This window comes from Schistocerca americana, chromosome 1 (assembly GCF_021461395.2).
Source record: "Schistocerca americana isolate TAMUIC-IGC-003095 chromosome 1, iqSchAmer2.1, whole genome shotgun sequence".
Taxonomy (NCBI): domain Eukaryota; kingdom Metazoa; phylum Arthropoda; class Insecta; order Orthoptera; family Acrididae; genus Schistocerca; species Schistocerca americana.
In genome coordinates this window covers 596,875,980-596,896,933 of record NC_060119.1, presented here as the reverse complement: position 1 = coordinate 596,896,933, position 20,954 = coordinate 596,875,980, and the positions used below count along the sequence as shown (strand labels likewise).

General features: G+C 41.8%; 1 protein-coding gene across 1 annotated transcript in view; it reads left to right on the top strand.

Moving 5' to 3' along the window:
• Positions 1-20,954, top strand: part of LOC124606971 (cullin-4A) — a 109,492-nt gene that overhangs the window by 40,284 nt on the left and 48,254 nt on the right. The window contains exon 7 of the mRNA XM_047139113.1: positions 5,203-5,395. Within this exon, the coding sequence (XP_046995069.1) occupies positions 5,203-5,395 (193 nt within the window). The remainder of the gene's footprint in view (positions 1-5,202; positions 5,396-20,954) is intronic.

Here is a 20,954-nt window from a genome sequence, read left to right as displayed (position 1 = left end):
AAGTATGTAAATACAATTGAATTCAAATGTAGTTTCACAGTGTATGAGAAGGTTGTAACTTGGTTTTAGGTGTAATTTCTGATGTAAACAAATGCATATATCAACTGCATGGGGAATGGTGCACGGCATCAGTGGAGCTAAAAGTAAGCGCATTATGCATATAAAAGTGGGAAAAAGGAGTTAAAAGTGACAGAATAAAAGTTCTGTGCACCTAACTATTAACTAAACATAAGTGTACAACCAGAGAAACATAGTGGGTAAACGAATTTTAATTTTTGTGGGGCAGCTGCAGCATTCAAAATGCAGTCAACAAAAATGTTGTCTTGATAAAGATATTTGTATTAAGCCAGCTGAAGGTAAGTAAAAGTCTGGAATGTCTTGGCATAAATTAAGCTAAATAAAAAGTGGCTAGTTGCTTTATTTCTTCAAGTAATTTAATCTATAGTCATGAAGTTACACCACCATTATCTTGGATAAATCAGTGTCACTTCAGTCGTTCAATAAAAATCTTCGTATTTGGAATCTGTGCACAACTGCTTCACTATTACCAATAGTGTGAAGATTAAGTTTTTCTGAATGTACGTATAAACTCAAAATCGCGTACGCAAACATCTATAATTAGTACTACTTTCAGATTATGTGTAATCTGAATCGTCATCAAATACTACGCTTTCACCATCTGTAGACTCACCAAGGACTTTGTAAATCATTTGCTCCAAACATTTCTCCCATTCATTGCACATTTTGAACACGAAATCGACACAAAAGCACACAAAACACATGAAAAGGAGAAAAATCAGACATCAATTAACGCCTATGAAGCAAGCGACAGTAACGAAGGTTTCATAAAACAATTTTTGCGGTGTTTGTGCTAATGCCACCTAGTGGTCATAGTAGAAACTACAAAGTCTGCTGACTTTACACATCGTTGCAGAAATCGTAAATATATATATTCGATAAAAAAAAAATCGTAAACAGCATGACATAGTACGTCTACTGCACATTCTCGTTTCCCACAGTCACTATAACATTACTTCAGCTGCACGTTAAGTGTAAATGATATTCCACATTTATGTACCCTCTAAGACACACCACAAAGGAATCATTGGAATGGGATGAAAATCAGTAGATGTGATGTACATGTACAGACAAACAAATGATTACAGTTCCAGAAAAATTCGATAATTTGTTCAAGGGAAAGAGCTTCACAAATTGAGCCTGTCAGTAACATGTTGGTCCACTTCTGGCCTTTACACAAGCAGTTATTAGGCTTGGTACTGACTAACAGTTTTTGTATGTTTCATGAGGGATATCATGTCACATTCTGTTCAATTGGTGCGTTAAGGTTGTCAAAATCCCGAGCTGGTAGGAGGGCCTTGTTCATAATGTTCCAAATGTTCCCAGTTGGGGAGAAATTTGATGACATTGCTGACGAAGATAGGGATGACAACCAATGGGTCCTGCTATTGAATGAAATGGCATTCCAACCATCACTTGTGTTTGTCGGGCCGTATTGTGAGTGACAGTCAGGTTGGTATCCCACTGCTGTCTGCACATCTTCTGCCTGCAATCTCATTGACTGGAGTAGAATTGACTTCAGTTGATGAGTCCAGCTTTGAATTAAGCCCCGATGACTTGCAAAGGTGTGTCTGGAGGTGCACAGACAGTGGTGGGATACCAACCTGACTGTCGCCTGCCACACGGCTCGCCAGCTAGAGGGATGGTCTGGGATGCCACTTATTTTCATAGCAGGACCCTTTTGGTTGTCATCTGCAGCACCCTTATGGCACAGCAGTAAGTTGGCGAATTCTACATCCCATTTTGCTCCCCGTCATGGCAAGCCATCCTGCGCTTACACTTCAGCAAGATAATGCCTGTCCACACACAGTCAGGTTAGGTTGCTGGGCCTCTCCCCAGTTGAGAACATTGGGAGCATTATGAGCAAGACCCCCATCCATTTCAGGATACTGATGATCTGATGTGCCAGTTGGATAGAATTTTACAAGATGTGCCCCAGGAGAACATCCAACAACTCTATCAATCAATGCCAAGCCCAATAATTGCTTGCATAAGGGCAAGAGGGGGACACCAACACGTTATTGACTTGCTCAGTTTGTGAAGCTCTTTCTCTTGAATAAAGCGTCAATTTTTTCTGAAATTGTAATCGTTTGCTTGTCTACGCATGTACATCACATCTACAGATTTCCATCCTATTCAGATAATTCCTTCATGGTGTGTCTTTTTTTATGGATTTTAGAAAATAGAGCAACACTCTTATTTTGTTTTATGGATATGAATATGACCAAAGTTGGCTAAAAGTAGCAAATTCTCTGAACTATCTTGTGATTGTACCAGTAAATAAAAGTTTTTGAAAAGCCTCTGTTAATGTTAAGTTTTCTGAGATAGGGTAAGGATTTTTTGGCAGTTCAAAATTCTCACATGTTGGTGAACAAGGAACCATCTCAGCTGGCAGCTACAGTTTGCTAGGAATTAATGCATTTTTTCCTTTTGTGGTTTTATTTACAATTCGTCTCAATTTTTTGTACAAGTGACATCGGGCTGTGGTCTTGCTGTATAACAAATTACAGGTGATGATTACTGACAAATTTACGAGACACTGAAATATAAACATCTCACTGAAATTAGCATCCCACATAGTTTCAGCTGTTAACATGCTTTTAATTTGGTTAATCCGTCCTATGTTACCACATTTTTGTCCTTTCAATGTATTCTTGTATCATGGTGGCCATTAAAATAAATTATTTGTCTCAACACACTGTTGAATGCAGGAGCAGGATTGGGTAAATTCGCATCATATTGTTCATTCCACAAAATAAAGAGCATTTTTCCACCAGCTCCTTGTGCTTAAAAGCTTCTGTTAATCTGTGAATCGAAACACACCCCTCGCGCCCCCCCCCTCCCCCCCTCCCCCACCCCCACCCACCCAATACATACACAAGAAAGAAAAAAGGAACTTATAGGAAGGAGTGTACAAAGAAAACCTGATGTGTTTCAGAGCCAAAAGTTGATTTTAACTCTTGATTTTCTTTTAGAATCGTTTAATTAGGTAAATGTTGAACTATTGAAAGGTTTTCCAAAATGCAACGTTTTTGGTGGTGAAGACTGGTTTGATCAGCTCAGCACACAGGTTTATCCTGTGCAAGACTCTTCATCTGTAAATAACTACAGCAACCTACATTCATTTCTTTTGGACAAGTTGTGCAATAATCTCCCCCCCCCCCCCCCCCCCCCCCCCCCCAGTTTAATTCAGTACCACCTCCTCCTCTTTTATTGATCTACGTACCTAACCTTAAGCATTCTTCTCTGCCACCACATTTTAAAAGCTTTTATTCTCTTGAACTGCTTATTGTCCACATTTCACGTCCAAACAAGACTATACTTGAGACAAATGTCTTCAGGAAAAGACTTCCTTGCAGTTAAATTTCTTTTAGATATTATCAAATTCATCTTTCTCAGAAACGCAATTCTTCCCGTTGCCAGCCTCTCTACTTTTGCTGTCATTAGTTATTTTGCTGCCCAAACAGCAAAACTCATTGTTTACTTTTAGTGTCATTTCTGGATCTTAATTCTCTCATCGTGGCCTAATTTTATTAGAATACATTCCAATACCTTTGTTTTGCTTTTGTTGATGTTCATCTGACAATCACTCTTTTTTTGCTATCTTTGCTTTCAACCAATCTTCCAAGTCCTTTGCTCTGTCTGACAGAATTGCAATAGCTTTGGCAAACCTCACAGGATATGCCTAAACTCAGATTTGCTTTTTAAATTTCTGATTGATTTCCTTTATTGCTTGATGTACAGACTGAATAACACAAGGGATATGTCACTATCTTACTGTCTTCTCAACCAAAGCATCCTTTTCATGATCCCTTCAGAATCTGAGTGTATTGTGGTCAGCATTGTCAAAAGTTTTCTCTAAATCTACAAAGCCTATGGGTGTAGATTTGACTTTCTTTAACGTATGTTCTAAGACAAGTCACTGGGTCAGTATTGCCTTGAATGTTCCTACATTTCTCTCAAACCCAAACTGATCTTCTCTGAGGTTGGTTTCTAGCAGTTTTCCATTCTTCTGTAAACAATTAATATCAGTATTTTGCAATCCTCACATTCTAAACCGACAGTTTACCAATATTCACATCATTCAGCACCTGCCTTTTGTGGAATTTGAATTATTACATTTTTCTTGAAGTCTGATGGTATTGTTGATACAGCCATGTTTACATAATATTTTTCAAGATTTTTTGGTGATCACTCAATTGCATGTACAATTTCCTACTTTCTTCATTGTGTCCTAATATTCATGTTGATGTCTCAGTGGTAAATCCAGGATGGAAAAGTGATTTCCGTAATGATAGCAAATATAATCAGAAGCATGTGAGGTTATAAGCATAGTGAAATGTGGTGAAGAAAGCTCTCTCTCTCTCTCTCTCTCTCTCTCTCTCTCTTTCTCTTTCTTTCTCTTTTCTTCTGTTATGATTGAAGTTAAATGTGGAAGAACACAGATGGCCTTCTGTGAGTGCATTACCAGTTGCAGAGGGCTTTTTAGATACTTCACAGATACGTTTAGAATTGGAGAGCGGCATTGGGACAATGCAAAGACATTGAAAGCATAGTGACCATACCAGTTTTGTTTTTATGCCTGTCAACCGCTCAGCACAGTTATACAGAGTGTAATAACCTTTCCGCCTTCCATTATTTAAATTCCTTCTGTTAGGACTTCCCAGTATTGTACACCAACTTCTCAAATAAGGTAAAGTGAATAAATAAACCCACTGGTCTTGTAAATTAAGCAATATGTATTATGTAGATGAAATAGTTTGAGAATGAGTAGCCTTTGCTAATGTTTATAAATATCTCTTTAAAAAAAGTAAAAGACTGGAAGAGATGGTGTAGATAATACTGGAAAGCCAGCAGTGGATCGAGAGAGACGCATTATCAGCAGTAGAGAAAGAGAAGAGGGCTTTGTGGTCCAATACTTCTTGATGGCCTACCCTAATGTTAGTCACCTCCCCATGCATTCACTGTAAGCTCAAAAATGATTTTTATTTCCAAGTGTGGCTATTGCATTTGTCATGACATTTGTTGCTTGTCCTCAGCACGGAATCTTTATTTTTTGTTACTCATACTTTCAACATGTATGTTTGATAATTTTTTGGATTAAATGTGAAAATTGTGTTGCAGAAAAAGGGAAGAACAATTGTCATTGATCCAGAGAAGGACAAAACAATGGTGCAAGAACTACTCGATTTTAAGGATAAAATGGACAACATTGTGAATTATTGCTTCCAGAAAAATGAAAAGTTTGCCAACAGTCTTAAGGAAGCATTTGAACACTTCATTAATCAACGAGCAAATAAACCTGCAGAACTTATAGGTATTTACATCATGAATTACTTAATGGTTTGTCTGTCAATTATTCATGTATTGATAAACAGTTCATGAGGAAGCTTCTTTTTTTGTGATCAGCTAGTTGTAGCAATCTGTTAATAGTTATAATTTCTTAGTATTTATTGTTCTTTTTGATCAATTGCTCTGCTTCTCCAAGCAAACTTAATTGTCCAGCAATAATTTTCAGAACAGGTCATTCAGCTGTCAGGACACTGTTGTGAACTTATTGTGTTGAAACATGGTGTTCATCAGTAAGTGCTAGGATTGGGAAACATGGTGTAGGTCAAGATGTGCTAGGATTGGGAGTCATGTCTATGTTATGCATGGAAGGAGATATTGAAACAAAACACATCAGGTTGCAGGGTGAGAGGGTTAGCGGAAAAGGAAAGAAGTTAAAAGACTGGATGTGTTAGTGGAACAAAGGGCTATGTGGTGCTGGAATGAGAACTGTGAATGGGCTAGATGGGTGAGGACAATGACTAATAAAAGTTGAGGCCAGGAGGGTTACAGGAACATAGGGTATACGAGGTGCATTCAAGTTCTAAGGCCTCCGATTTTTTTTTTTCTCCGGACTGGAAAGTGATAGAAACATGCGCATTGTTTTAAAATGAGGCTGCGTTCATTGCCAATACGTCCCAGAGATGGCAGCACCGTACGGCAAATGGAATTTTACCTCCAGCGGCGAGAATGAGAACTGTTTTAAATACTTAAAATGGCGACGTTTTCCTTCTTGAACAGCTTGCAATCATTTGTTTTCTGAATTTGCGTGGTGTGAAACCAATCGAAATTCATCGACAGTTGAAGGAGACGTGGTGATGGAGTTATGGATGTGTCGAAAGTGCGTTCGTGGGTGCGATAGTTTAATGAAGGCAGAACATCATGTGACAACAAACCGAAACAACCTCGGGCTCGCACAAGCCTGTCTGACGACATGATAGAGAAAGTGGAGAGAATTGTTTTGGGGGATCGTGGAATGGCTGTTGAACAGATCGCCTCCAGAGTTGGCATTTCTGTGGGTTCTGTGCACACAATCCTGCATGACGACCTGAAAATGCGAAAAGTGTGCATGTTGCCAAGCAATGTTGACGCGCAACGACAGCATGAATGGGACTTTCTTTTCGTCGGCTGTGACAATGGATGAGACATGGATGCAATTTTTCAATCCAGAAACAAAGCGCCAGTCAGCTCAATGGAAGCACACAGATTCACCACCACCAAAAAAATTTCGGGTAACCGCCAGTGCTGAAAAAAATGATGGTGTCCATTTTTTGGGACAGCGAGGGCATAATCCTTACCCATTGCGTTCCAAAGGGCACTACGGTAACAGGTGCATCCTACAAAAATGTTTTGAAGAACAAATTCCTTCCTGCACTGCAACAAAAACGTCCGGGAAGGGCTGCGCGTGTGCTGTTTCACCAAGACAACGCACCCGCACATCGAGCTAACGTTACGCAACAGTTTCTTCGTGATAACAACTTTGAAGTGATTCCTCGTGCTCCCTACTCACCTGACCTGGCTCCTAGTGACTTTTGGCTTTTTCCAACAATGAAAGACACTCTCCGTGGCCGGACATTCACCAGCCGTGCTGCTATTGCCTCAGCGATTTTCCAGTGGTCAAAACAGACTCCTAAAGAAGCCTTCGCTGCTGCCATGGAATCATGGCGTCAGCGTTGTGAAAAATGTGTACGTCTGCAGGGCTATTACGTCGAGAAGTAAGGCCAGTTTCATCGATTTCGGGTGAGTAGTTAATTAGGAAAAAAATCGGAGGCCTTAGAACTTGAATGCACCTCATATTGCAGGGAGAGTTCCCACCTTTGCTATACAGAAAAGCAGCTGTTGCTGGGAAAGGTCCTTATGGCACAGGCTGTGAAGCTGTCATTGAAATGAATGTCGTGTTGGGTGATGGGCTTAGCAACAGGGTGGTCTACTTGTTTCTTGGCCACAGTTTGTCGGTGGTCATTCATGTGGATAGACAGCTTTTTGGTTGTCATGCCCACATAGAATGCAGTACAGTGGTTGCAGCTTAACTTGTAGATTACATGACTTGTTTCATAGGTAGCCCTGCCTTTAATAGATAGATGATGTTTGTGACCGGATTGGAGTAGCTGGTGGTGGGATGATGTATGAGACAGGTCTTGCATCTAAGTGTATTACAGGGATATGAGCCATGAGGTAAGGGGTTGGGAGCCGGGGCTGCCTAGGGATTGGTGAGTATATTATGTAGGTTTGGTGTATGGCAGAATACCACTGTGGGAGGGATGGAAAGGATAGTGAGCAGGACATTTCTGATTTCAGGGCACGATGAGAGGCAGTAGAAACTCTGGTGGAGAATGTAATTCAGTTGCTCCAGTCCTGGGTGGCATTGAGTTATGAGGGGAAAACTGCTCTGTGGCCAGACGGTGAGACTGGAAAGATAAGGCACAGGAGATTTGTTTTTCTACAAGGTTGGAAGGATAATTACGATCCGTAAAGGTCTCGGTGAGACCCTCTGTGTATGTTGGAGGGACCATTCGTCAAAGTGGAAGTATTGCTGGTGGTTAGTAGATTTAGGGTGTATACGACCTGGGACAACCGGGAGATCCGGGAAAGACACGGGAATTTTTTCACCCGGGAGAAAACCTGGGAATTTTTTAGAATTCCGGGAAGTTTTTCTTGTTTTAGTTTTCAGTGAATTTTTTGTAATTTTGACTGGTAAGAACTGATGCTCTAACACTGTCTATTTCTGTATCCTGCTACTGCAGAATAATACTGCAGCAACATGAACGAGAGAATAAAACTTAAATGGAAAAGGAAGTGCGCCACATAAATATACACAGAGCTCATAAAAGCGCCTGCCAACAGCAAAATGGCTTTAGGAAGACTATGGAATGCTCCTTAATAACAAATTACCACCGATGAGCGTGACGTCACAATTGTTTACATTAGATTCATTTAAGCAGTTACGAGCTCATGCGATTGAGCAATTAAGTCGCGTATGAGTAGTACCTTCTCCTGCTTCTGGCTACAGAAATGCTGCTGTTAGCGGCTGTGTAAGCAGCAAACTGGAGTATCTGAACCGGGTGGCAATTGCGGAGAGGGGGGGGGGAGGGGGGCGGCAATTTCATATTCTTGAGGAGAAAAACCTTGTTTCGCAAAGCGCCTAGCATCTAGCGCATGTTGGTCTATCAATAGTTTAGATGATTTCGAAACGCATCCCTATTGGTTTTTGAACACATTCCAAGTTGATTTCTGAATGAATTAGAAGTTGATATTTGAATGCGTGCATAGTGTACGTGAAGTCTCTGCCAGGGAATCCATCTAGTAATAAACTTTCTTGCAGACAGAAGGGGACAGGGTTATATGAGCCAACCGGAATAAAGCCGAACGGGTGAATGTCAATCGCTGTTTGTTTATGTGATTGACTGGGTTTGCGAATGATGAGCGTTGTAATAATTACCAGCGAAATCCAGGATTCAGACTACCAGAGTGGAAATAAACTCCTAACAGTAATAACAGGTACGAAAGATTATGTGCATCCAAGAAAATGAAATTCTTATAGAAAATTTTTGGCCAGACCACTACACTAGTAACGGCCAGTTGTACAGACCCCGGTAGCAGCCGCCTTAGTTCTATTCTGGGAGTAGCATGGAAAACGCATAGTACGAACATGTAATAATGCCTAACCGGAGAATAATTGCACTGGATAACTAAATCGGTAATTCTGTCAGGGTTAGTAGAGTTAACCGGAGAATGAGTTTTGTCAGTGGTAGGAATAGTTACAGAATTAGTGATGAGAAGATTGTTTCTTAGAATGAGGAAGGAGAAGAAACGGGGACACCATACAAATTATGGAAGAATATGACGATTCCAAATTTATACAAAAATTTCGTACTACTACTTTTTGATCTCATGCTTGAGAAACTGGAGCATATGAATGAAATGTGAAACTATTTCCTAACATAAACCTTTTTGCTTGTAGTAGGCTAAATAGGCACTTCATATTGGTACTTCACGAATTATATTCTGTCGTATTATGAAAGTGACCATTATTACGCAAATAGTCTCACTTATTTGGCTTGTGTTACAATTGCTGCAATATTAGAAAGGCCTATTTTCTTTTATCCAGTAGACAGAGACAAAATAGGCGTAATCAGATTGAGAAACCACACCAGTCTTGGGTACTATTTGTTTAACCGGTTTTTCAGTATCAGACAACAATATTTCGATTTTTCATGTAGCAAAATGTTTGACGAATTTTGATGGGGTAATAGATTCTTTCGCAGAAAGGAAAGCACGCCATGTAAACCTGCAGCAACATTTAAAAAAAAAAAAAAAAGAAAAAAGAAGAGGGGCGGGATGTCAAACCGGCCGACTAGAAGCAGGAGAGGCACCACAGGACGTTTTAATTTCCGCTATCCTGAGTATAGTTTTATGGCATCCACTGCATAATGTACACATTTGAGTTCTACATTGCTAAATACAGTGACGTGCGTAGAAGAATGCTGTGTCAAGAGGCGTGGCACTGCACTTTGGCACACTTAAGACCAAATAACACTTCTTACATTTCCTCGAAGTTATGTCTTTTATGCATCAGACTCTTCAGAAAGATGTGCGCTGCAAAATGAACATATTTTTGAAAAGTTTTTTTTAGAAAGTCCTATATTGTAGATCCAGGGCTGTTGCGCAGAGCAATCTGACTTGGGGGGGGGGGGGGGGGGGAGGGGGTAGTGATTTCTGTGCCTGGGAGCTATCAAGTGAATACATACATTCACAAAATTACGGAGGGCTAAAATACGTTATTAGTTTCAGATTTTATTTTATTTCCACCCTTCTGACAGTCAAGCATTAATCACCTTGCAGAACAATGAAGTTATTTTTGTCGCTTTGCTAAAGAAATTCGACTTTTATTTATCATCTCCACTGAGGCAAACAATTTATTTGAAACAAAGTGTTTAATTGCACACTATTGGCTAGTTTCAACTGTTCGTTCCTTTTCAAGTGCACGTTTTCATCTTCTAGCATGTATCGCATTATGCCATAATAAAGAACCAAACCTGAGATAATACAGTACTGGTATGCCAAGAAAATTTACATCCCAAAAACTACACTGAAAAGCTTGATATCAGATCAAGGTCTACTTCTTTTGGAATCTGGATATAGGAATGTGCACTTTAAGGCAAATTATTCATTTCAGTATGGTTAACGAAATTCCGATGCTCTTGGAGTATACTCTGATGTCTTGTTTCTTTTATGACGTAATTTTAGATCTTTTAATGTTTTACACACAGGAACATACGGGCTTCCTACGTCATCGTAGCTGTGCAAGTGCGGTGACACCTCTTATCTCGCTCTCTGGCAACTGCTGGAACAAACCTATTTCTAACAGATCGCAAGAAAATATTGCAGATTGTGGTTTGAAAAGCGTTATTTTTTAAGTAAATTTCCTTTTACGCAAGATGAACTATGTGTGAGAATGTACGATGAAGTTCTTAAATCACAGAGCATTTGACTCTCATTTAAAAGTCAACTCTTTGATGACAAGCCATTCAGAAGAATTTTGAGCCCAGAAGATCAGAGATTTATGGCAGTATTAAACATTTTACTGGCACTTTTGTGTGATGTATCTTAAAGTGTAAAAGGCGCAAAAAAGATCAACATTTTATGTGAAAGCTTAGCTTCTCTTGTAGCTTATTAATCTTAGAGAGAAATATTACATATGAAAGCTTTGTTTTCTTGTAGCAACACTATGTATATTAATTTAAACGATAAACTTTTCCTGATCGTGTGTTTGTGCTACTTAACAGTGATGTTGCTATTGGCTGACTAAATCAACTGTCCTATGCTCTGAATATCCGCTGGCATCGGCTGGCGAGATCACGTGACATGAGCTATGACTGGCTCACAAACGCGCATCGCAATCTTGATTTCAGTGCTTCGGAAAGTAACATGCGGTGTTCGGTGGAACGCGAATTTATACTTTCGTAATACTTTCGCAGCATACATGTTCCTGCACATCAAAGAACATTCCAAAACATGTTTTTTTTTTCCCCCCCTGTGTTTCGTTTTCTAAAGTTCCGGGAAATTATAAGCCGCTGTATAAAACCATAACCATTTAAATGACTGACAATTTTTACAGTTCTGAGGGAAAATATACAGTCACTTAACATGAAAAAAGTGTATTTTCACCCGGGAGAAAGTATATTTTTAACTGGGAGATCAGGGAAAAATCCGGGAATTTTTTTTCCTTGTCCACGTATACACCCTGAGATTGGATATGGACAGAGGTACTGATATTGGCATCTTTGAGGTGGAGGTCAACATCTAGGGAGGTAGCATAATGGTTGGAGTAGGACCAGATGAAGCGAATGGGGGAGAAGGTGTTGAGGTTCTGGAGGAACATGGATAGGGTGTCCACACCGTCGATCCATATCACAAAGATGTCCTCGATGAATGTGAACCAGGTGAGGGGTTTAGGATTCTGGGTATTTAGGAAGGATTCTTCTAGATGACCCATTAATAGACTGGCATAGGATGGTGTCATGCAGGTGCCCATAGCCGTACCCTGTATTTGTTTATAGGTGCCTTCAAAGGAGAAGTAATTGCGGGTGAGGATATAGTAGGTCATGGCGACTAGGAAGGAGGTTGTTGTTTTGGAATCCATCAGGCATTGGAAAAGGGAGTGTTCAGTAGCGATAAGGGCATGGGCATTAGGGATGTTAGTGTAAAGGGAGGTGACATCAATAGTGATGAGTAGGGCACCATCTGTTAAAGGAACAAAAATTTGGAGAGTCGACGGAGGAAATGATCGGTATCTTTTATGCAGGAAGGTAGATTCCGAGTAATAGACTGAAGGTGTTTGTGTACGAGGGCAGATATTATCTCAGTGGGGATACAGTACCAGCCACAATAGAGCATCCTGGGTGGTTGGGTACTGCAGATGTAATGTTAGTTTGCGTGTTGGTGGATCTGGGGAATGATTGTGAGGCTAGGATCATGGTTATGAAATTCTGGAAAGTTAACGGGGTGATTTGGGGTCAGTGGGGGTGGTTACAGTTGAATGGAAGAGTGAACTGAGTCAGGCAGGGTTCAAAATGGATCTGTACTTGAGTCTCTTTGGTAGGGTTGGTGGCTAAAAAGTGTTTCCACTGCAGAGGCCGGCAGAAGGAGAGAAGACCTGCATCACTGAATTTGGGAGTAGGACAAAAGGTGAGGCCATTGGAAAGGACTGATTTTTCTGTGAGGCTATGGCTTTTGGAGGAAAGGTTCATGACTGTGTTCCAGGTCCGTTTAGTTGATTTGATTTGGTTTTAACAGGGGAGCTAAAACAGCATAGGTCTAACCCACTACTGCCCACACCGAAACTTAAGTTTATTGTGTGGTATCACTCCCTGTATATCTAGTAAAGCCAACCAGTGCCCTTAAATAATGCATAGAGTCCCTCTACCATTTTCTGTTAGACACAATTTCTTCAGGTCTAATTGTCCTGAAGATTCTGTATCTTTTACTCTCCAATGCCGTGCATTCGAAGCTTGGGTGTGATGCAGTTTCTTCACCCTCATCACAGATCCTACACTTAGGGTCCTCTTCCGTTATACCCATTGTGTGTAGGTGTTTTTTTTGTTTTTTTTTTTTAAATTTGCATGGCCGTTCGTCAGTCCAATCATGAGTTTGGTCTCTTTCCTGTTCAATCCCAGGATTACAGAGCTTCTTTTAAAACATGGCTTGGGCATCTTTACCTTACCATGTTTTTGTTTATGGACCTTATTCCAATATCCTATTTGCTGTTTGGTAAGCCAGTTCTGTAGTTCTAGTTTGATCACAGCCTTGGTGATTGTCAGGACAGGCTCCAGTCCAATAATTGGAGTTGTTGACCCCATCCTAGCCAATCTGTCGGCTTGTTCTTTGCTACAGATCCCTGATTGGCCAGGGATCCACACTAGGTTTACCCTATTGCTTCCCTCTAGGTCCACCAGAGCCATGTGGCATTCTACAACAATCTTAGATCTTGTTGCAGGAGCTGCTAATGATTTCAGGGCTGCCTGGCTGTCTGAATAGATGTAGATGCTATGATCCTTGTAGCACCTATGCATATTCTCCTCCACACATGCCTTGATTGCAGTAATTTCGGCTTGGAATACGGAGGCCAGTTTTCCTAGAGAGATGATGCCCTCCAGTCTTGGCTGAACACCGTACACCCCTTCTCCAATGCCTTGGTCTATTTTTGACCCATCAGTGAACCAAATGATGTCCCCCGTACGGTGTCGAACTGTTTTTTCCCACTGCTCCCTGCTTCCAATTCTTATATTGTAAGGCTTGTCGAAGCAGTTTGGAGCTATTATGTAGTCGTCAGGTGTTTCCCCAGCCATTCCTATATTTACCTCGCTCACTATCTTAGTGTGTGATTCTGGATATCCGAATGAAACCCAGTTTTAAGTCTGTGTGCCCAAGCTGCTGCCTCCACCTTGACCCAAAGGCGTAGTGGAGCATGCCCAGCCTGGCTTCCATTCCAGCAGTTGGTGTGCTGCTAATTCCGCCTGTTATGGCTGAGGAGGCCAATCTCTGCACCTTAGCAAACTCCTTAGCTGCAACCCGCTGTTCTACCTTCTTCCACCACACTACGGCCCCGTAGGAAATCCTAGGCCTGACCACTGTGGTGTATGTCCAGTGCATACCTCTGGGGCTTAGGCCCCAGTTTTTGCCATAAGCACTTCTAATACTCACTAAAGTACTTTTTCCTTTGGAGCAGAAACTCTTAATGTGAGGGGTCCACGCTAGCTTCTGATCTAAGGTTACCCCTAGATATTTCACTATCCCCTTCACAGGTAGAATTTCATCGAAGAGCTTTAGATTCCAACTTGAGTGTTGAATATCTCTCTTCTTAGGATTAACCCTCAGATCCTGTTTAATGCACAAATTTTGCACAATGTCCAAACCTCCTTGTGCCATATTTCTAACTGTCAGTAAATTTGCCAAGTATTACTATGACAAGGTCATATGCATATCCTTGGCAGAAGAATTGTCTGGAATTTAATTCCTCAATGAGCTCATTCACCATCAGATTCCACAATAGAGGGGACAAAACTCCTTGTGGGCAGCCTCTAGTGGTGTTAATTACCATCTTTTCATTCGTCATGGTAGCTCTACCTTCCTTCCACTAAGCATGGCCCTGGTCCACCTGCATATAGTGGTCCCCAGGTCATGCACCTCTGCTGCCCTTACCATGGAATCGAAGGTCGTGTTACTGAAGGCCCCCTCGATATCCAGGAAGATTTCAGAGAGGAGAGTAAAAATCGTAGAGGGAGACCAAGAGATGAATACACTAAGCAGATTCAGAAGGATGTAGGTTGCGGTAGGTACTGGAAAATGAAGAAGCTTGCACAGGATAGAGTAGCATGGAGAGCTGCATCAAACCAGTCTCAGGACTGAAGACCACGACAACAACAACAACAACAACAACAACAACAACATTTCTTGGTAGTGAAGTGCTTTCTCCACCTTCCCGACGAGTTGGTGGAGAGCTGTCTCAGATGATTTACCTGGTTGATATGCATGTTGGTTTGAATGTGGAGGGGCCCTTCTTAGCTTCCTCTCCCCAAAATATGCATTAACCTGTTTTTCCATTGCTTTGAAAATGGAGAGCAGACTGATGGGTTTCATATCCTTAGCCTTGGTATGATCAATTCTCCCTGGCTTTTGAATGAAAGCAACCTTCACTGCCCTCCAAGCATTGGGAATGATTCCTACTGCTAGGCTAACCCTGAGTAACCTGCATAGGACTCTTACGAGATTCTCTCCGGCCTGTTGCAGGAGAGCTGGAAAAATTTCATCTGGGTCAGGTGACTTGAACAGTTGGAATGTTCCCACTGCCCATTGGATTTTATTAAAGTTCACACACTCCTTGGCGCATTCCCATTCCTCTCTTCAGGTGCCTGAGAACCATTGTCTCTCTGGGATCACATTCTGGTCTGTGTTGTCCGGCAGAGCATGTTGAGGAAAGCGAATTTTGAGGAGCAGTTCCAGTGTATCATGTGCTATCTTTGTATATTCCCCATCCTTCTTCCTCAACATACCTCCTGGATTGGTTGGTACTCTAATGAGGATTCTATGAAGTCTGGCTTGAGCAGCTGTGCTCATCACTTCTTCACAGAGTGCCTTCCAGGAACCCTCTTTTGCTTGTCTGATTGCAAGGTTGTAGTTGACAAGGACCTCACGATATTTTGCCCATTGTCCTTTAGGTCTCGCAATATTAAACAGTCTCCGTACCTGTTTTCTTGGCATTTCCAAGTTGTTACTCCACCAAGGCACACTCCTATTTGTGCACTTCTTGGTGATTGTGCAGTTGTATTGATATGAGGTCACTATGGAAGAGGTAAAAGCCTCTGCTATTTCTTCAAATTCTACTGGATTCATTATCGAGGTTTTAATTTCTGATAAGCCTAAATCGAGGTCCCTCCTATATGGCTCCCAGTATGTTTTCCTGGGATTCCTATAGGTCATGGTCTGTCTGATTCCCATTTCAACCTTGAATTTAATGTACATGTGGTCTGATGAGGATGGCTCAAACACCACATGCCATTGTTTGACATAGCTGCCTGTCATCATGGAACTAAAGGTTATGTCAATTACTTCTTCCCTTCTGCTATACCTGAATGTAGGTTCATTGCCCCTATTCAGGATCAGCCTTCCTGGTTAACTGCCATCCTAGAAATAGAGACTGCAGTGCTATAGGTCTGTTTCCCTATTTCTTGCCTCAGTTTTTTCTGGACTCGCTTATCCAGGGAGGAGGGAGTCTTTGATTCCTCCCTTATCCGCTTGCTACCTGTCTTTGATGTTGTGGGGGTCTGTGTATCCCGTTCAACCTGAGACAGTTTCTTCTTGGGGGTCTTAGGTTCAAGTCCCTTTACTTCCCTCCACTTGTCTTTAGGATGCCATTCTTTCCCTTCCTTTTTCCTCTGTTCCCTGAGTAGTTTCCTCCTCTGGTCTCCAGACAAGCCTTTGATCTTAATCTGGTCTAGCTTCTCTGTTACAGGTCCCACTTCTGACTCAGGTCTAGACCCTGATTCAGTAGTGGAAATGCCTTCCATCGGTACTGACCCCAATGTCTGGATATCTGAGGTCTCAATTTGCCCATCATTTTGTTTTTCTATGTTTTCTTTAGTCCATATTGGTCCCACGAGATTTGGGAGTCTACGAGGTCCACACCACGAATACCCCACGCTGTATAAGGCTACTTACTCAGGGAGGTTGCCTGGTATCCCTGAGGCTCCGTTTGCAACACATCTGCCCACGTGCGACGCACCCCTCGGCATGGATCGCATCACACTTTGGGTTGGGTCAGGGAGTTGGGTAGGACTAGGAGTGGATAGGGAAGATGGGACATTGTGGGACTCTAGTAGTTTGATCCATTGGCTGAGGCCTTTCAGCAGTAGGTCCTCTACCTTCGGCATAACCCTCAGTTACACGCGGATATGCAAGCCTCTCCACCTGCACGGACAGTGCTTTGTCAAGGTACTGTTACCCAGCGAGGTCTGTTTAGTTTCTGGATGCTGTGTGGTGATGGGAGTTTTGTGGGGTGGGGTAAATGTAGTAGGTTTGCGAGACGGGGCTTGGCAGCTGCGAGGGTATGTGGCGGGAGGATTGGAGTTTGTCATAGAGGTGTTGGACAATGGTACTCCAAGGCAGGAATAGGAAGTAAGCAGGGTGAAGAGTTTATTGAGTTGGCGTTGTGCGTGTTGCTCTAGTTCATGGAGGGAAAGTGTTCCAATGTATGTTATGGGTCCAGGGATTTGGGATTGCATAGCAGGAGAATCTTGGATGGGGGTTTGGACTTGATTGATATGGTTTTGCAGGACTGTGTTGGCAAGGGCTAAGGATTGGCAGAATCTGAACAGATGGAGGCCATTGTGGAAGGAAGGGTGGCACCCGGAGACAGTTAATTTGATGGTAAGACCATTTGAGGAGTTGGGAGGGAATTCCTTGAGCCAAGCAACAATGCAGAAAAAGTAAGAGAGACTGGATTCTGGCTTGGGATAAGGAAACCTTCCTGTATTGATGCAGATGGAAGGAGCAAGGATCCATTTTAGCGGAAAAAACGCAGAAAAAATACGTAAATAACATAAATTACATCCGAAAAAATTCGCAAAAATACATCAAAATATATGAGCAAAATCATGAAAAGTTTGAAATGGTTGAAATGAGGGGAAACAAGATGAAATCACAGGGAGTACAAAGGCGTAAAACCACTAAAATTGGCATTAAGTCTCAATGAGATCAAAGAAAAGATGTAAATAGAAAAATATTTTTCTCTGGTTTGCAGGCCTGAGGGTGGATAGGTGTGAAGAAGGGGGATGGTAGATGTGACTGGATTAGGTGAAATTTGTAGGTGTGAACTGGCAGGCAGGACAGAACGGAGAAGGGGGGGGGGGGTGTTCGTATGATGAGATACAAGATTGTGTGACATCAGTCCTACTCAACCCAACAAACCACCTTCCTAGACCTCCACATCAAAGATGGCTACATCAGTACCTCTTTCCATATCAAACCTACTAACCATCAGCAATACTTTCACTTCGACAGCTGCTGCCCGTTCCATACCATGAGGTCCCTTCCATATAACCTAGCCACCAATGACTGTCGCATCTGCGGTGACAAGCAGTCCCTCTCAAAATATGCTGAGGGTCTTGCTGAGGCCTTTACAGACCATAATTATCCTCTCAACATTGTACGAAACAAATCTATCATGCCTTATCTTTCCAGTCACCAACCACCACCACCACCCAAAGTCTCACTGTCCAGCAACGCAGCAGCATTTGCCACATAACTCAATACCACCCAGGACTGGAGCAACTGAATTACATTCTCCACAAGGTTTTGACTATCTCTTGGTGTGCCCCAATATGAGAAGTGTCTAGCCCACTATCCCTCCCACATCTCCCACAGTGATATTCCGCTGTCCACTGAACCTACACAATTTCTGCTTTCAACCCCTTACCTCATGGTTCATATCCCTGTAATAGACTTAAATGCAAAACCTATCCCATACATCATCCCACCACCAGCTGCTCCAGTCCGATCTGAATCATACCTGTGAAACAAGTCATGTGATCTATGAGCTAAGCTGCAACAACTGTGCTGCATTCTATGAGGGCATGACAACCTACAAGCTGTCTATCCACATGAATGGCCACATGGACCACCATGTTGCTGAGCACGCCACCCAACACGACATTCTTCATTTCAATGACTGCTTCACAGCCTGTGGCACATGGATCCTTCCCACCAACACCAGCTTTCCTGAATTGCACAGGTGGGAACTCTCCCTGCAAGATACCGTACTTTACTGTAACCCTCCTGGCCTCAACTTTTATTAGTCATTGTCGTCACTCATCTAGCCTGTTCCCATTCCAGCACTACACAGCATCTTATTCCACCAATGCACCCAGTCTTTTTACTTCTCTCCTTTTCTGTAACCCCTCCTTTCTCCCCTGTCCTCAATCTAACCTCCCAACTCCACCTAGCTGCCCTAGCTCCACCTCATCCCTGCACGTTCTCCAGCAGCACTTCACCATCTCCCACCCCTACCCTGCTGTCCCTCCCTCTCCCCCCTGCAGCCACCTCCTGACCCCCTCCCAGTTGCTCACCCATCATGCGCTGCTGTTGCTCGTAGTTTGGCTTCAGTGGCCATAAACTGTGCTTGTGTGTGTGCACGCGTGCGTGTGTCGTCTGTTTCTGACAAACGGCTTGTTGGCTGAAAGCTTATTTTGTGTCGGTGTTATTGTTGTGCCTATCTGTGCATCTCCACTATATGGTGAGTAGCAACTATCTGTTTCATAATATTATCAGATTCTATCCCGTATTTTCCATAGTTTGGCTTTATTTTTCCATTGCTCGATTGTTCAGAGAAACAATACAAAAATATTAACTGAAAATGCTCATTACACAGCACATTGCTGTTCTCACTCAGGCATTGAGTTAGCATTCACATCACAAGATCTATGTAACAATTTATTGTTAATTTTGGATTGCCCTAAGTCCATAGATGTTTCACAGTGTCAGTTCTCCATCCATTCTGTACTGTGTACATTGCAACTCGCACAAGTAAGTGTGATCTTCATTCCCTCTGAAGTCAGTGTGTGGTCTCCTTCTGAGGAACCATGTTGCCTTATTGACTGTCCCCATTTCTAATTGAATTTATTTGGTTAATAATGTAAGTTGTTGCTATCACACATTATCAACACATCTGTGCTTTCCAGCTGGTTGCTGTAGCTTACACTATGTGGATATTTACCCAGTGTGCTAGTAAAATGTTGAAAAACCTAAACTGGCCAATTATAACAATAATGGTGCTGTTTCTCTAGCAAAAGTGTACACACACACACACACACACACACACACACACACACACACACACACACATTGATTTTCCACAACACTGCCTCCCTCCACAACTGCAGAAGTGTACATTTAGGATGCGGCCACTCTTTTTATCGAAGATTTTGAGGAGCGAGCACTCACTTCAGCCGCTTTTAAGGGAACCACACCCTGCCTATCTAACCCATGTTAATTTAGGCAGGTATTTGACCCATTTCTGAAAAAAACTATTTGATGCAGGACCTTAATATTTTTACTGTGTGTTACATGATGCTAATAGAGTCAACTGTACTAAAATCTACTTTATCCATTTTATAGTTTTTAAGAAATACTTTTTTAAATTTATTAACAAAAAATATTAAGTTTTTTCTACAGAAAATATTTTTTGTGACCTTCCTAATGGGGGAATATTAATGAATGTAGTACCAGAGGTGGCGTTTTATGTTATGCAGAGTCTCTGAATATTTCATTCATTTATCTATGATAGTTTCTGATATAATGGGGCAATGTACCGAAAATTTTAGTTTGCGGGAAATTGACTTTAAAGAAAAAACTTTTGAAATTTGTTGCTTACAGTTAATTAAAACTGTCCTGCTGCATATGATGGCCCTTCTTTGGCTTCCAGCAGGTCTTGCAGCTTCTTTTTCACCTTCCTGGATGTTTGTCTTGCTTTCTTGGCCATATTAGATGCAGACCTGTCTGCATCGGCTATCCTCATTTTATCGCAGTGTTGCAGCCCAGTTATCATATTTTCACCAGGATTAATTCCCAGCTTTTTCAGTACCCAACACTTTCCAATATTACCACAATTGAATATAATAACAGCATCATGATTTCCTACTTTCATTGTATGCATGCCTACAAATACACTTTTAGACAGGTGGTTCCAAATTATGCTGTTGAGACATTCATTTGGGTTCTGTGTCTGCCCATGCAGACATTTCCTTAGGAGGTCAGGATGAGCCAAGTCTCTGAAAATAGGTTTAATTGCTGTAATAACAGCAGCAGGAAGATAATGCTGGTGAGAATAAGATTCTCCAGTTGACTGAGCCCTATTGTATTTGCATCACGAATTTTGGTTCAAATGGCTCTGAGCACTATGCGACTTAACTTCTGAGGTCTTCAGTCGCCTAGAACTTAGAACTAATTAAACCTAACTAACCTAAGGACATTACACACATCCATGCCTGAGGCAG